The sequence below is a fragment of the Pelmatolapia mariae genome, linkage group LG3_W (genome assembly GCF_036321145.2).
Source record: "Pelmatolapia mariae isolate MD_Pm_ZW linkage group LG3_W, Pm_UMD_F_2, whole genome shotgun sequence".
Lineage (NCBI taxonomy): Eukaryota > Metazoa > Chordata > Actinopteri > Cichliformes > Cichlidae > Pelmatolapia > Pelmatolapia mariae.
The window spans coordinates 24,281,749-24,299,094 of record NC_086229.1 but is presented as its reverse complement, the minus strand read 5'-3'; the positions used below and the strand labels follow the sequence as shown (position 1 = coordinate 24,299,094).

The 17,346-nt window shown below is 43.1% G+C and overlaps 2 protein-coding genes across 2 annotated transcripts in view; one reads left to right on the top strand and one right to left on the bottom strand.

Annotated features, from left to right (window-relative positions):
- Positions 1 to 17,346, bottom strand: part of LOC134624293 (NACHT, LRR and PYD domains-containing protein 12-like) — a 521,298-nt gene that overhangs the window by 422,982 nt on the left and 80,970 nt on the right. The gene's annotated exons all lie outside the window — the stretch shown is intronic.
- LOC134646798 (NACHT, LRR and PYD domains-containing protein 1a allele 5-like) overlaps positions 1 to 17,346 on the top strand; it is a 61,482-nt gene that overhangs the window by 23,231 nt on the left and 20,905 nt on the right. Inside the window, exon 5 of the mRNA XM_065469976.1 lies at positions 11,700 to 11,873. Coding sequence (XP_065326048.1) covers positions 11,700 to 11,873 — 174 coding nt within the window. The remainder of the gene's footprint in view (positions 1 to 11,699; positions 11,874 to 17,346) is intronic.

Genomic DNA, 17,346 nt, shown 5'->3' with positions numbered 1-17,346 from the left:
GTAACAAGGTGGCCCTTAGCAGCTGGAAACACAGTGAGATGGACCAATTTATTTGCTATACAGCTCTCCTTACAACAATTAATCATCGAGCTTCTTCACAGCACAAATCCACCCTCTCTAATGACAACCAGCAGCCTTAAATATGTTCAGCTGTCACAGACTAAACCATTCTTCCACTCTCAGGTAAATTCTTAAATCTAAGGATCTAGGATCTAAAATAAGGCTACCAACTGATTTTAAAATTCCCAATAAATAATTAAACTTCTTATGTGCAAATGTTTTACTGTGCAAATCCATGCTTAAAGTGCAATGCTAAATAAAGTGCTTGATAAGGTGCTTTTAATAAAGTGAAAGGTGTGCTCTAAAGTGCTATACAAATCATATAATATAAATAAATTTAGTAAGGGAGTCCTCTTCCTTACACTGCAGTTCAGAAAACAAATATGAACCTAAAGTGCTCCATTATTTCATGCATCGGCTTCACATCATGCCAAATAATTCTTTAAAAAATATTAAAGCTATTTATATCATAATTACGTGAAATATGACTCTTTTGTATTTTCTAGTGTCCTCTTTACCTTTAGAAAATATAATCTACTTTCTAACAAATAGTCTACTGATTTCTATTATTTAGTCAAGAGAACAAATGTTTGTTTATATAAAACCATTCATATAAAAGAATGTTGAATAAGATTTTCAACAAAGATCATTATATTAAAAGAAATCTTACACTATAATAATACAAGGGTTAGGGAGAGGTAATACACACACAAAAAAATCCAAGAAATGTCACTTTTGGGGACAGTGGAAATTTTTGCAATTTCACACACTTCCACTAGGGGCAACATAGAGTTATACACAGATTTTGAAAGATTTTGGGGGCAATGTCATACACATACACAAAAAATCTAAAAAATGTCACTTTTGGGGACAGGTGAGATTTTTGGATTAAAATACATTTTAGAGCATGCTGAACGCTGTCAGAGGTAAATCTAATTGGGGACGGTGGTTTTGGTCCCCAAAGGTAGAGGTGTCCCCAATTGACTGGTGTGTGAGCTGATAGAAGTCCCCAGTTTGGACACAAGCAAACTCACACACACACACACACATATATATATATATGTGTGTGTGTGTGTGTGTGTATATATGTGTGTGTGTGTATATATATATATGTGTGTGTGTGTATATATATATATGTATATATATGTGTGTGTGTATATACAGTTAAGCCCATAATTATTCATACCCCTGGCAAATTTTGACTTAAAGTTACTTTTATTCAACTAGCAAGTTATATTTTGACTGGAAATGACACAGGCGTCTCACAAAAGATAATAAGATGATGTACAAGACGCATCATTGTGGAAAAAATTTTTTTATCAGCTTTTGTTTACATTTGAGCAAAAAGTATCATGTCCAGAATTATTCATACCCTTTACAAACTGTCACAGTCTCTGGGAAAATCCAAAGTTCCATACCATTCCAAATAGTCAAAGCTGTTCTACAGCATCCTAATTACCCTGATTAATTGGAAATAGCTGTTTTGATCAACTCAACAGGTGAAAAACAGCAGCTCTCTGCAGGTGGTCTGTGGACATTCATGGCTAAGACAAAGGAACTCAGTGAGGACCTGCAGCTGTGCATTGTGGCTGCTCACAAGTGAGGAATGGGCTACAAGGCCATATCCAAATGTTTTCAAGTTCCAGTGGCTACAGTGCAAAGTATTATTAAAAAATACAAGATGTTCTGCACTGTGGAAAATCTCAGAGGACGTTGTCGGAAGCCAAAAGTGAAACCTGTGCTGGCCAGGAGGATAGTGAGAGAGGTGAAAAAGAATCCAAGGATCACCACCAAGGCCATTCTGGTGAATCTGGGCTCTGCTGTCTCAAGGCAGACAGTCCAACGGACACTGCTGGGTTGCACGGATGCAGACCAAGGAAAACGCCACTTCTCCAGGCACTTCTAAGGCATGCAAAAGCTCATTTGGCCTTTGCAAATGCTCATCTGGACAAAGAAGAAGGTTTCTGGTCTTCAGTGTTATGGTCAGATGAAACAAAAATTGAATTATTTGGTCACAATGATGTTGCCTTCATTTGGCATAAAAATGGAGAAGCCTTCAACCCAAAGAACACCATCCCCACTGTCAAACATGGTGGTGGGAACCTAATGCTTTGGTGGTGTTTTTTAGCCAATGGACCATGGAACCTAATCACAGTAAACAGCACCATGAAAAAAGAGCAATACATGAAGATTCTCAACAACAACATCAGGCAGTCTGCAGAAAAACTTGGCCTTGGGAACCAGTGGACATTTTAGCACGACAATGACCCAAAACATACAGCAAACGTGGTGAAGAAATGGTTAGCAGACAACAACATTAACGTTTTGCAGTGGCCTAGCCAGAGTCCTGACTTGAATCCAATTGAGAATCTGTGGAGGGAGCTAAAGATCAGGGTGATGGCAAGAAGACCTTCCAACCTGAAAGATTTGGAGCTCATTGCTAAAGATGAATGGGCAAAAATGCCTGTGGAGACATGCAAAAAGCTGGTCTGCAATTATAGGAAGCGTTTGATTGCTGTAATAGCCAATAAAGGTTTTTTTCTATTGATTATTGAGAAGGGTATGAATAATTCTGGACATGATACTTTTTGCTAAAATATAAATAAAACCTGAGAAATATTTTTTTCCACAATGATGCCTCTTGTACATCGTCTTATTATCTTTGGGGAGACACCTGTGTCATTTCTGCTCAAAAAAGAACTTGCTTGTTGAACAAAAGTAACTTTAAGTCAAAATTTGGCAGGGGTATGAATAATTATGGGCTTAACTGTATATGTGTGTGTGTATATATATATGTGTGTGTGTGTATATATATATGTGTGTGTGTATATATGTGTGTGTATATATATGTATATATATATACATATATATATATATATATGTATATATGTATATGTGTATATATATGTATATGTATATATATATATATGTATATATACATCACTTTGATTACATCAGTAATGTATGAACAGTAGTGTGTTTAGATCTCCCTGGACCTGGTGGCGGACCCAGACCTGTGATCCCCGTGTGCGTGTGTGTGTTAACATAAGTAGAAATTGGAGCGAGAGTGGCCTTGGAGGAGCGAGCGAGCGTGAGGTTCCTTCCCCTGGAGGCCTGAACCCCTGCCCCATTCACTGTATATACTCATCACTGTGGTTTCCCTTCTGTATTAATGAATTTTCAACCTTTTTGCTTGCCAGCATGCAGTCTGCACTTAGATCCATCTGTTAGCCTTGACAAGGATATTTCTAACTTTAAAGATGTTGCGCAAATGGAAGAAAGCAGTCTTACATATTTGTTTAATATGTGCGTTGAAGGACATATCCTGGTCAAAAATGACTCCAAGGTTCCTCACAGTGTTACTGGAGGCCAAGGTAATGCCATCCAGAGTAAGAATCTGGTTAGATATCATATTTCTAAGATTTTCAGGGCCGAGTACAACAACCTCAGTTTTATCTGAATTAAGAAGCAGAAAGTTAGCGGCCATCCAGGTCTTTATGTCTTTAAGACATTCCTGCAGTTTAACTAATTGGTGTGTGTTACCTGGCTTCATGGATAGATAGAGCTGCGTATCATCTGCATAGCAGTGAAAATTTATGCCATGTCTTCTAATTATGCTGCCTAGGGGAAGCATGTATAATGTAAACAGAATTGGTCCTAGCACCGAACCCTGTGGAACACCATAATTGACCTTAGTGTGTGAAGAGGACTCTCCATTTACATGTACAAATTGGAGTCTATTAGATAGATATGATACAAACCACTGCAGTGCAGTACCTGTAATACCTACAGCATGCTCTAATCGCTCTAATAGGATATTATTGTCAGGTAGTGGTCAGCTGACCACGGGGTCGGGTTTAAAAGAGAGACACCACCCACCTGTTCTCCGCTCAGACATCGTTCTCTTCATATCAGGAGCTCCGAATCCCTACCGACGTCAGTCTCCACCTGCTTCAGTGACTGTGAGTGTTATCTCTTATAACTCATTTCCTCATCCCGGCTCCGTTCGCTCTTCTCCTGTAACGTCGGTTCCGAAGCGGCGTTTCGTGTACCGAAACTAGAGTAACTGCGTGCCTGTCCCAACCCATCGCTAGCCTTCCCCGCGTTTGGGTCTAGCCAGCACGCCACACGGGCACGCCGAATTACCGCGTTTAGTTCGCGCGTTTCTCCCGATCGTGACAATTATGGTCAACAGTATCGAACGCGGCACTAAGGTCTAGCAGGACAAGCACAGAGATGAGTCCACTGTCAGAGGCCATAAGAAGATCATTTGTAACCTTCACTAAAGCTGTTTCTGTGCTGTGATGAGCTCTGAAACCTGACTGAAACGCTTCAAATAAGCCATTCCTCTGCAGATGATCTGTTAGCTGTTTGACAACTACTCTTTCAAGGATGTTTGATATGAAAGGAAGGTTGGAGATTGGCCTATAATTAGCTAAGACAGCTGGGTCTAGAGATGCTTTTTGAGTAAAGGTTTAACTACAGCCAGCTTGAAGGCCTGTGGTACATAGCCGATTATTAGAGATAGGTTGATCATATTTAAGATTGAAGAATTAATTAATGGCAGGACTTCTTTGAGCAGTTTTGTAGGAATGGGGTCTAAAAGACACGTTGATGGTTTGGAGGAAGTAATTATTGAAGTTAACTCAGAAAGATCAATTGGAGAAAAAGAGTCTAACTTAATATCAATGGTACTAAAAGTAGCTGTAGATAATATTACATCTGTGGGATGATTATTGGTAATTTTTTCTCTAATGATAAAAATTTTATTTCTGAAGAAGTTCATGAAGTCATTACTAGTTAACGTTAAAGGGATGGTTGGCTCAACAGAGCTCTGACTGTTTGTCAGCCTGGCTACAGTGCTGAAGAGAAACCTGGGGTTGTTCTTATTTTCTTTTTTTTTTTCTTTTCCCCTGTCCCATTTGGATCTTCAGCCATCAGAATTGTTGTCTTAAGGCCAAGAGAGATGCCAAGCGGATTTACTTTACCAAGTGGATCATCATGGCCTTGCCATATTGGTCCATTTGATTGACCTTTATTATATATATATGTCCCCAGTTGTTACAGTCGGGACAGACATGACTGGGGGATAGGACAGGGAGAATGAATGAAAGAAAGAGAGAGAGAGAGAAAGAAAAATAGAGGGGAGAAGAGATGGTGAGAAAGGGGAGAAGAAAGAAAGAAAACAAACAAAACACCTGGATCACCTGTATGGAGAAAAAAAACAGAAGAGAAAACAAACAAACAAAACTGCAACATAATAAATACAGCACCATCACAATAAACTAGCTATCAGTAGATAAAAGTAGATACTAAATATTAAATGTTATTGTGCAGCACGCAAGATAGACAGCGCACAATGTGCTTTGAGGTAGCAGCCAAGAAAGGTGTAGTTTGTGTCTGTGAACACCCGTGTGTACACCTGTGTGGATAAGCATGCTTGTATTCCAAAGGTTTCTCCATGTAACGGTCTGCTAGGGAGTGTGGGGGAGCCATAGCCCCGTCCCCCAGGGCATGAAGCAGGTATGGAGGAGATCCAGGCCCCAGACAACCAGAGGCCCCAGAGTATGAGGACCCAAGGAGGACCACCAAAAGGGGGGGAACCGTGCCACCCTCCTGGGAAGGGCTGAGTAGAGCCCCAAACGAGAGGTCACCCAGCAGCCACAGAGCAGAGGCCAGAGGGGGTTGCAGTGGCGTGCCCGCCGGCTCTGCCGGCACTTACCCAACATGTAGACAGACACAAATAGACACTGCACAGACAATCACACTCCCCAAACATACTCTGTATCCCAGGTCCAGGTACCCCCGCCCCCAGAGGGGCAAGCCGCACCTAGACCAAGGAGGTGTAACCCTTCTCTCTGGGGTGGAGGCAAGCGGACCGCCCCCCTATCTGCAGTAGCAGGGAGGCCCCGCATCCCAGACCCCAATCCGACGGCCAGCAGCTCCTCCCAGCCCCCCAGCCCTGATGGCTAACAGAACCGGGGGGGGGGGGTGAAGACCCCAAACCTCCCCCCGCCCGCTCATATGTAGTGTTGCTGCGTGCTGTTCTAAAGTGCATTTAAAACACAGGAGGGCATGGTGCTTCCTGCCAGAGAGCAGCACGGCTCCTCCCAAAAACCCTCAGTGTCTATATGCATTAAAATTGAGGGTAGGGCACCAGCGCCAGAGGTGGGTTGGAATACACCGACCATCCTCTGGATGCTGTAAAACGTGCCCACCCCCAAGGCCCTATATGTATGTGTTATGTGAGAGTGTGAGTAATGTGGATGTCTAGGTTGCAGAATAAAATTGAGGCACAGGTGGCCAGAAGGGGACAGAGGGGGGGAGTGCCTCCCCTGCACCCTGGTGACATATCTGCACCCCAAGCCCTGCGTGTGTGGGTGGATGTGGTAGAGCGGGAAGAGGGAGGTAACTGAGGATGGGGAGGGAAGAAAGGGAGGGGCAGGTGGCCCCTCCCTGGGGCCAGCTTCCCCGCTGACCCCAGTAAGCACCCCCAACTCTGGAACCCACCAGGGCAAGGGGGCCCAGGGCAAGGGGGCCCAGGCCCATCCGGACCGGGGCCCACAGCAGCAGCACCGCCCAGCCCTACAGAGTCCGGGGCAGCCCACCCGACCCCACCACAGAGAAAACTGCACCCACCCCATCATCCAATCATCTCCCAAACTACACAAGACAATAGACACCCAGGTTGAGTTCATTCTCCACCTCTCCTATATCTCTCCCCCACCTGCAAAGTGAGCTCCGTTAGAGAGGAGACCACCTGCAATGATGTAACAGCCTCCCCACCAGTTAGAGAGTAGGGCTGGGTATCGTCACTGATTTCTAGAATCGATTCAATTCCGATTCGCAAGGTCCCGAATCGATTCGATCCACGATTCGATTTAATTCGATTCAATTCGATTCAATTCTATTTAAATCTGGGACAGTCAGAAAGATTATAATTCAGATCAGTACATTTACATATTTTTGTATCTATAAAAAGGAAGCTGACACACGCAAGACTTTATCAAAGGTGTGAGCGTCACAGCAGATGCCTTTATGTCAAAGTAGCTGAAGATAAAACAGAAAAACATGAAGGTGGTTTTCCTGGTCTGGATTTTATAAAAAATATTCTGCAGTACATCAAAAACTAAAGAAAACCATTAATCAACATATGAACGTTACCTCTGATGTTACAGCGGTTTTATTAGAGACACGGCTAAGCGTTTTGCATTTTGCATAATTTTAAAACGTTTAAATTTGTTCAGTATTGAACGGCAGAAATTAGGTTTTCTTTTCGGAAGAATGTAAAAGGGAAGAAAAACAGCGGCCGACAGCGCTATAAACAATGGTAGACTTGTGCGTAACAAGCAAGCGAATAATGCAGAAAACAGATTTTTAGACGGGAAACTGTTCTTGAAGTACAGAGAGAGAGAGAGGGGGGGGGGGGGGGAGAGAGAGAGAGAGCACTGTGCATCGTGGTGGAAGCAAAACAGCAAAAGTCAGAGTGATTTCATGATGATGTTTATGTGAAGCGTAGTTTGGATATTCTTTTGCCGCTGGTTCGGTCAATATTGTTTGGAGAGAGATCAAACTAACAGCTTTAGAATCAACGCAGAAAGGGCGTGGACACAATGCGCGGACCCGCCGACAGATCAGGATCAGTGAGCTGTCGGCTTTCAGCCCCGACCGTGAGAAAGGCGACATCTCACTGATTCTGATCCGCGGGTCGCGCTGTGTGTTTAAGTCTTTGTGCAGAATCCGTGTACCTGCTCTCATTTACTGTCTTAGCGGTTTGGTGGTTGTTGAAATTTTGTGAGATTTTACCAGAGATTCTGGCATTTCGGACAAAATAAATTTATATTAAAAAATCGATTCAGGATTTTAATGAATCGATTTTACGTTATCCAAGCCAGAATCAATTTTAATCGATAAATAGATTATAAAAACCCACCCCTATTAGAGCCGATGCACCAGAGGTCCCCTGCACTGGGGCTGAGCTCCCCTTCACCCACCAGCCCACAGCCCCGGCGACATAACAGCCAGGACCCAAGCCCCAAAGGCCCAGCCAGCACCCCAGACCTGGGGCGGAGCACCCCCAGACCCCCAAGCCTCCACGCCCGTCCCGGACCCACCCGGGGGCAACCAGGCCACCAGGCCAGTAACCAACGTCCGCCAGTACAGACCCTCCCCCGTCTCAGCTGCACGCAGCCACAAGGAAAACACCATCTAGGAGCCATCAGAGCCCCTAACCAGGTCGTGGCCACATCCCCCGGGTTAGGCCCTCCAGGGAAAACATCCCTAGGGACTCCCCAGACGCCCTAAGGCCGTCCCTACCCCCATATCAACCACAATAGCGAAGGCAGGACCAAACCATGACCCCCCACCCCCACTAGGTGATGAAGCCGATCAAAGGAGCCCAAAGGGATTGATCAAATGTGATGGCAGACGCTGTATCAAGACTAATGTGATCTATTAGATGGTTTTTATATTGATTAGAATTAAGATTATTTTTATTTTTCCAGTTAAGGAGGACCGTTTTCTTGGCAATGCATAGGGCTGTAAAAACAATGTGTTCTTATTTTCTTCAATCAGTGACGAATAGTAAGATGTTCTGGCTTTGCAGAGGGCTTTCTTATAAAGCAGCAAACTATTTCTCCAGGCTAAATGATGATCCTCTAAATTTGTGACACGCCATTTCCTCTCCAGCTTACGAGTCACCGGCAATCACCGACAAAAATCACAGACAATAATTATTTTATCAGATCTGAGCACTAAATCAGATAAAAAGTCTGAGAAATCAGAGAGAAACTCTGTGTAAGGCCCAGGTGGACGATAGATGATAACAAGTAAGACTGGTTTCGGAGTTTTACAGCTGGGTTGGACAAGGCTAAGCATCAGGCTTTCAAATGAATTAAAAGTCTGTCTTGTTCTTTCGTTAATTAATAGGCTGGTGTGAAAAATTGCTGCCACACCGCCCCCTCGGCCTGTGCGTCGAGGTTTCTGGTAGTTAGAATGACTCGGGGGTGTTGATTCATTTAAACTAACATACTCATCTGCTGCAACCAGGTTTCTGTAAGGCAGAGTAAATCGATTTGTTGATCAATTATTAAGTCATGTACTAACAGAGACTTGGAGGAGAGAGACCTAATGTTTAATAATCCACATTTCACTGTTTTACTCTTTGGTTCAGATGTGGATTCTGTATTGTTCTTTCTTTTTGATTTTTTATGTTTAAGTTGTTTGTTGCTGGTTTTTAGTTTGTTTTTTGTCTTTTTGGGAGCTGACACAGTCTCTATGGAGATGGGTTTTGGGGATGTCAAGAGATGTACTCTATTGGCAAACCTTCTGGAGGAAACCTGGTCTTGTTAGGAGAGACGGCATCCATCCCACTTTGGATGGAGCAGCTCTCATTTCTAGAAATATGGACAAATTTATTAAACCCCCCCCCCCCAAAAAAAAATATGACCATCCAGAGTTGGGACCAGGAAGCAGAGTTGCAGTCTTACACGCCTCTCTGCAGCTTCTCTCCTCCTGCTACCCTGTCAATAGAAAATTGTAGTCAGTATAATGTTTTAATAATATAAGTTTACATATGATAGAATACTGCATGATGACCTCTTTATAACTCAGACTGTTTTTAATTCACTGTGACCCGTTATCATGCAGGGAAGGAGCAGTACCTGCTAGATAAAAGCTTAATAAGCAGTTTCACTTTGTACCAGGTAGAGGAGCCTCTCCTGGCACACGCACACATGCACACACACACACACATATCCGCGCATGCTCACGCATCAACATTCCACTGAACAAACGTATTCACTGTTGTATCTTCTTGTGTATAAATAAAGACCAGGGCAGTGGCAGAGTGCGAGTCTCGGAGCCCTCAGTCCAAGTGCGAGTGCTCTGTGGCTGCCTTTGCGTGCAAGTAAAATCTATGAAGCCCACATCGTTTCTGGGACACCACTCAGACAGCCAGCAATTTAAGGAGAACATGTGGCTAAACATGTCACTCCTGGTCTGATTGGGGAGGGGACCAGAGAAAACTACAGAGTCCCACATTGTTTTGGCAAAGTTACACACCGATTCAATATTGATTTTAGTGACCTCCGATTGGCGTAACCGGGTGTCATTACTGCCGACGTGAATTATGATTTTACTGTATTTACGTTTACCCTTAGCCAGCAGTTTTAAATTTCCTTCAATGTCGCCTGCTCTGGCCCCTGGAAGACAATTGACTACGGTTGCCAGTGTCTCTAGCTTCACGTGTCTGAGAACAGAATCACCAATTACCAGAATTTGACCCCCGGTGGGTTTGTCGCCGAGTGGGGGAAAACGGTTAGACACATGAACAGGTTGGTGGTGTACCTGGGGCTTCTGTTTAAGACTATGCTTCCTCCTCACCATCACCCAACCGCCCTCGTTCCCCAGCTGCTTGGGGTCTGCCGGGGAAAGAGGGCGGCTAGCGGGACCTACGCTATCTTCGGCTGCACCAGTTACAAGGGCCTGGCTAGCTACGGGTGAATGAAGGGTGCGAAGCTGAGTCTCCAATTCAGTAATCCTGGCCTCCAGAGCTGCAAATATGCTACATTTGTTACAGGTATCATTACTGCTAAAGGAGGCCGAGGAGTAACTAAACATCTGACACAATGAGCAGGAAAGTGCAGGAGGGACAGGTGAAGTAGCCATGGTGCTAACGAGTCGGCTACGAGCTAAGCTAAGCTAGCGAAACAGTACAGAGACAGTGAGTGAATACTTTGGCTATAAATTAGGTAGTGAGTACACAGAAAGGGTGCATCAGATGAAGCACGTGAAGATTATACTATGAAGAAGGAATGTATCTAAAAGTTTTTAATTAAATTGCTAAGCAGAAAAGCTACTCAGAAACACCACTGTGTTTGAGCAGGAACAGGAAGTGATACTCTACTACAAAGCGAGCGAACACCACGTGACAGCGCCACCAAGAGTCAGGAGTTTCTAACTTCACCATCTGTCCTCTCTCTCTCTCCAGCCTCCTCACTGCTTCTTTTACTGATAATCACACAAACATTGTATTCAACTACAAAATAACACAATAATATCATCTGATGATCATTATTATAAGAGCAGGATCCATATTTGATATCAGAGTAACACACTGCTTGGTTTTGTGCAGCCACCATCACTGAATTCATCATTATTGTCCAGTGATGAGATTTCTGCTCCGTTTGGTAACAGTCAGCAGATTTTTCCTGCGTGTGGACGTGAACAGTCGTACCTGACAGCAGCACGTAGCCAACACAGATCATCCAGTTCCGTTTCCAGCTGGAACTCTTCACTGAGCTTAACTCATTCAAAATGTTCTGGATTCAAAACAGGAAACAGTTCAAATATATGTCTTCACTCTGACTCTGGATCAGATTTCACTGACAGAATGTGGACATAATGGACGCCTAAATGTGACATCATCTTCCTCCTTCATCTGCAGTTTAAAGCCAAACAATGATTTTCATTAAAAGTCTTAGAGAGACTGAATCATTGTGTCATGTCAAACACAGTAAGAGGAGCTTAAGCACAGATGTGAAGAGCAGATCATCAGATTATGACCTCACTCTGTTTTGTCTTCATATACATTTAGTCTGCTTTTATAATAACACAGTTTATATTTTCTATAATCACAGACTGACTCAGTGTCGACTCTCAGAGTCTCACTGTGAAGTTGTGGCCTCAGCTCTGAAGTCCAACCCCTCCCATCTGACAGAGCTGGACATGAGTAAAAACAACCTGCAGGATTCAGCAGTGAAGCTTCTGTGTGCTGGACTGGAGAGTCCAAACTGTCGACTGGAGACTCTGAGGTGAGTTCACTGACTGCAGCTGCTGTTGTTTTTCTATATTTCAGATCTTTAATCAATGTTTGAAACTTGCTTTACTTCCTAAATGTTCAGGATGTGTCTGAAGAGAAATGTGAAGGAGTTTGAGTGCTTTCAGAAATGTTGTCTTTCCAAATGATTGAACAACGGTTTTTCCTTTTGGCTCCAAGTAGAAGTCACATACTTGAGCAGGGTTCATTTAAAGGCTGACAGAAGTGGAGTGGTGACGGGGAGATGTTTGATAGGACAGTTTTCTGGCCTCCACAGGTTCATGTTGTGCTCCATCAGTCAATGAAGATGAAGTCAGTACTGATAAGGCTGTAGAGTGTGTGAGGGATGTGAATGAGGCTGTTGAAGAACTGACGATAGCAGATAAAAACAGGCTGCAGAGACTTTGAGCTTGTGTGGAAACAGAGAAAGAGAAAAGAAAGACATGAATGTTAAAGCTAATAAAGGTGAAGTTAAGAGCTGTGATGATGTTCATGGTATCAGAAGCTGATATGGCTGCTACAGAGACAACCCACACAGCTGCTGTGGTGAAGTGTGTGTTAAAGCAGAGGAACACAGAGCAGCCTAACACAGGCCCAAACATGACAACAAAGCAGGACTCAGAGACTGTGAGAGGATTTCAAACAGAAGCTGGAGAACAGAAAGGACTCTGTTGGAATGACTACAGAAAGACTTGTTGCAGTCTGTCTATTCTCTCCATCTGTCAGCTGCTGCTGGCTCTTCCTCCTCCTCTTCCTCACACACTGCTGAGTTTGTCCTGGTGGATCATCAGGGGTGCAAAGCCTCACAGATGATGTGCAGCAGTGGGTCCCTCAGTCTGTCCTCACTCTGGACACTTGCAGTCGTCACACATGGAAATCAAATGTGTGATAAGCTGCAGGATTCAAACACAAGTGTAACTTATAAATACATGTTCATACTTTTATTCCACAATCAGAGAGAAAGAAACAGAGAGAGAGTGCAGGGCAGACAGACAGGTGACAGTCTCAGGTGTATACACTGCTACAAAACAGCACAAGAGAAGGAGGATTTAGTGTTTGTGTTATTACGAGTGCTAAACAAGAAGAGTTCCCAGATGGTCCAGTGGACACATGTGTGACTCCTGTGATTAAAGCATCTTTCTTTCAGCTTAACGAGTGAACCGTCAGCTCGTTCAAACACACGTTAAAGTCCGTTTGGCTCGACACCACCGAACAGAGGCAGCGATATAACATAGCTAACATTAACAGTGCAGTGAATCCTGCTTGTGCCGTGATATTCAGGACTGCAAACCGAGCAGCATCACTGACTTTCAGCTTGTTGTGTTTGTGGATATATGACTGGCTTTATCCATAAAATCATCACATTCTCTGTAAGATTAAGGTCGACTATTGAACGGCACATATTTTAAAGTAAAGACTTTAAAACCAAGTTAGTATAAACATCACTAATGTCACATAACTTTGCCGACATGTGGCCAACAGTAATGTTTTAATGTTCTTCATTATTAAACATTTGCACATAAATAAGTGACATAATATTCAGTACTTACTTTTAAAAGTTTACTCTTTGGCCGCTCCACTTCCACCGTTTTTTTTTTTTTCTCAGCAAAATTATCCACACCCAAGGCCGCTCTATCAAGTCTGGATACAGGATACAGGGAGCCATCCTTATAATTCAGGGAAATAAAGGACGCATTTGAGGGCCGCATTTCGAGCAGCCTTTGAATTAGGACAGCCTTTGTCGCGTTGCTGTGATGTAACTGGCTTTAAATGCGGTCTTTAGGGATGCAGACCCTGAATTGGGATACAGCCCTAGACCTCCCTCCAGTGGCTTTAGATATAGGAAAAATCCAAGATGGCTGACCGTATGTTGGGTCTAAACTCAGACCCCGCTGTATCCAGGACTTATTCCCATGAAAGAAAAACAAGGCAACAGTGTTCGATCGATTACTTGCGCAAGGGAGGCCTCGTTGGTATCTTAGTTCATCACGAATGACCCCCCGATGGCCTCCTCTCGCTGCCTTTTATTGAGAGACAGTTCACACAAAACACAGCAAAGCAACGCCCATATGGTTCTAAGGCATTGTATGTATATATGTGAACTTCTATATGTAAGTAGGTGTGTGTGTGTGTGTGTGTGTGTGTGTGTGTGTGTGTGTGTGTGTGTGTGTGTTCCTGCTGATCAAAGGGTCATAAATCACAAAAGCAGGAACAGACCTCCACAAGGATAAAACACTTCAGCCTCACAGTTAAACAATGTAGAAATGGATGGCAAGCATAAAAATGACAAACATTTAACAATCCACTCTAACACCGTAATTAACCCTCTGATGCATGAATTATGAAAGCCTTGGTCAAGATTTTTTTCTTAAGTGCTTTTATTCTTCTCAGGACATGAAAAAAAAATGTTCAACTCTTTTTTTCCCAAAAATATGTTTTTTTATAAAGTTATAAACGTGTCCACTCCAGTGGACTACATGCACCCGAGCACTTAGCATGAAATACTGTGAATTTACTGTAAAAATGAATTACCTTGTGTTGTATTGTAAATATACAAACACTTGTTTGTTTGTATCCTTTGAAAAACATCTCAGCAATTTTTTGGAACTTTCAACTCGTATAGCCCCAATGTTTGGGCGTAAATAACAAAACCAGTCAACAGTCCTAGCTGTGAATCCTACACCTGAATATGGCAAACTATCTCCAACAAGAGAAACATTTTTGAGTCTACACAGTTCTATAATGATGCAGGACAGTATTACATCCACATCCAAAAAATGAAAAAACACTCGGATGTACCACCTCTTGTTTCGACGTCTGTGGGGGTACATTGCCAGACATTGGTCAACAAGATCAACCCCACCCATGTGTTGATTGTAAAGGGCCACAAAGAAGGGCTTTTGGACCATCATCATCTTTTTTTCCTTTTTGACCCATCTGTTGGTAACATCTTCAGGGGATTGGCCAGCACAGGACGAGACCATGTGGATGACAGAACTGTCGAACCAGGAACCTCAGGCTATATGACAGGCTATAGCCTGTCATATAGCCTGAGGTTCCTGCTCTCACCCATACCTTCACTCCCTGGACTTATCACTGGACTTATCACTGAACTCACTATCACTGCACTCATCAATGAAATCATCATTACTTGAGCTGGATGGAATTTCCTGGACTATTCTGTACGCTGCCTTATTCTTTGCTGCATTTGAAGTCTACAAAATATGATAAAATAATTATTATAGTAACTCAAACTATAGCTGGTCTGCACAAAAATATATATTTTAAATGAGTAGCTTATAAATTTAACAATTATACGCTTACTTATAACCAAAACAGTCCCAAGAACCAGTGTAGCAATTTATGACTTATGTTAAAAAAATATAGTGGGTAATGCATGATGTCCACTTCAGTGGACACATGGTTAATCGTAGTTTTCTACATATTAGACATAACAATTTCTTGTTCCAAACAGATAATATCCTTCCCTAGATGTTACTGCATATCATCATATTTTTTTTACCTGTTGGGCTCTTTTAGCATTGAAGGATTGACAGGATATGCCAGCAGTGGTCGGCAGGGGTGACAGTTTGTCTGCCATCTTTGATTTACAGGAAATTTACTTGCAGTTGCACTAACTGAACACTGAATTGACCTCAATGGAGTATGGCAGCAGAGAGCACTCTAAAGGCTAATATGCAGTTCCACTATAGAAACCAATGCATTAAAGAGATATGTACGTTTTAGTAGCTGTCCACTCCAGTGACCACTATGCATCAGAGGGTTAAGTATTATTGTTTTAAGCTGATATGAAACTTGAAATGTTGTTACTTTGGACGAGATTTGTCTGCAGGTATGAGTGATGATAAAATAATGATTGTAACGGGTGTTGCTAAATGATAATTTGCACATTTAAGTGGGTAGATTTTGTCTTGTTAGCTTTTAAGCATGTAACAAGCTAGTTTGCAATGTTAGTTAGCTAACACAATATTTTGTACATTTTCAGTTTTATGATGGTCAGAGGCCATTCTTCAATAAATCAGCAAAAAAAGGGAAATAAATCTGATTATTGCAGCATCGTTATCTCGCTGTCCAGCTGGTGAACACTAAGAAACTCAGGGCGAGGGAAGCATACTGTCATTCTGGACTTTTCTTTATTTCTATTTGCTCTCAGTGAGATTTCAAAAGAATCAGAGAGTTTGGGTCTGTGTATGAAATATAATTTATGTGCTGTTTTCACTTTGTAAAAAATCTCAAACTCTTTCTGCCCGTGTCTGACGCCTGTTGCATTACAGGTAACAGGGATTCCAGGCCAGCCAATCAGAGTAGAGTTTGCCAATAAAGCCAAAGATGGCGTCCAATGAAGGTGGGACATGATCAGCTCTGGCTTCTTTTCCTCCTTCAATAATTAGACATACAGGGCACACAGTGTGTGTACAGAACAGCTGGAATCATTATGGAATATGGAAAAGAAGCATAACAATCCAGCTTCACTGAAGCTTTAAAGTCTGTGATATGAAATGAAAAATGAAGCAGCCAGAGCTTTTTCGTGAGTGGAAATCCACTGTGACTGTGAGCTGCTGCTACAGCCTCCAGATTAGCCAGCAGCTCATCCTGCTCAACATTTTCTCACCAACTGTAATGGAAGTGTGATGTTTTCAGCTGGAGTCAGGGTGGCCTCCCTCTCCTCTTCTTCACCTCTTCAAGGTACAATCTTCCTGGAGACTCCTCTCCAAGAGTGGAGTCTCCTCATTTGCCTCTGAACCTCGTCATGAGTGAAAGTGATAGGTGGGGAGGGGTGTCAGGCTACAGTGTTATGTGGAGTGTCAGTAATTGTAGTAGGTGTTGGGTTCTGGGAATTCACGCAAATTTGCCACTAAGGCCTCCTCTGACCACCTCCTAATGCTTCTTCTGGTTACAGGTTCCCCCCTCACAATCGGCACATAGCGGGGGGTGAGGTGAATCAGGTTGTGATCCGACGTACCCAGTAGGGGGGGGGGGAGGAGGAGCTGTATGTGTTCTTGACATTAGCACACAGTAGATCTAAAATTCTGGTGGGACAGACCACATATAGTGTGAACGTTGGTAGTGTGTTGTCCAAGGTGACATGGTTGAAGTCCCCTCAGATAGCAATGAGGGTACTCTACATCTACAGGAAAGAGTATCTGAAAAGGGCTGGGAAAATCATCAATGACCCCTGTCACCAAGCACATGGACTCTTCACCCTCCTGCTCTCTGGGAGGCGCTGCAGGAGCCTCCGGACTAAGACCACCAGGTACCGGAACAGATTCTTCCCTACAGCTGTCAGACTCCTGAACTCTGCCTCCTGACACCCGACCCACGTTAAACTCATGAACTCTGTAACTGAACACACTTAATGGACAAAAACAAACAAATGGCTGACTGTACCCTTATACACACAATAATAACATGGACTGAACCACCACCACTGAACCACCACTCACAAC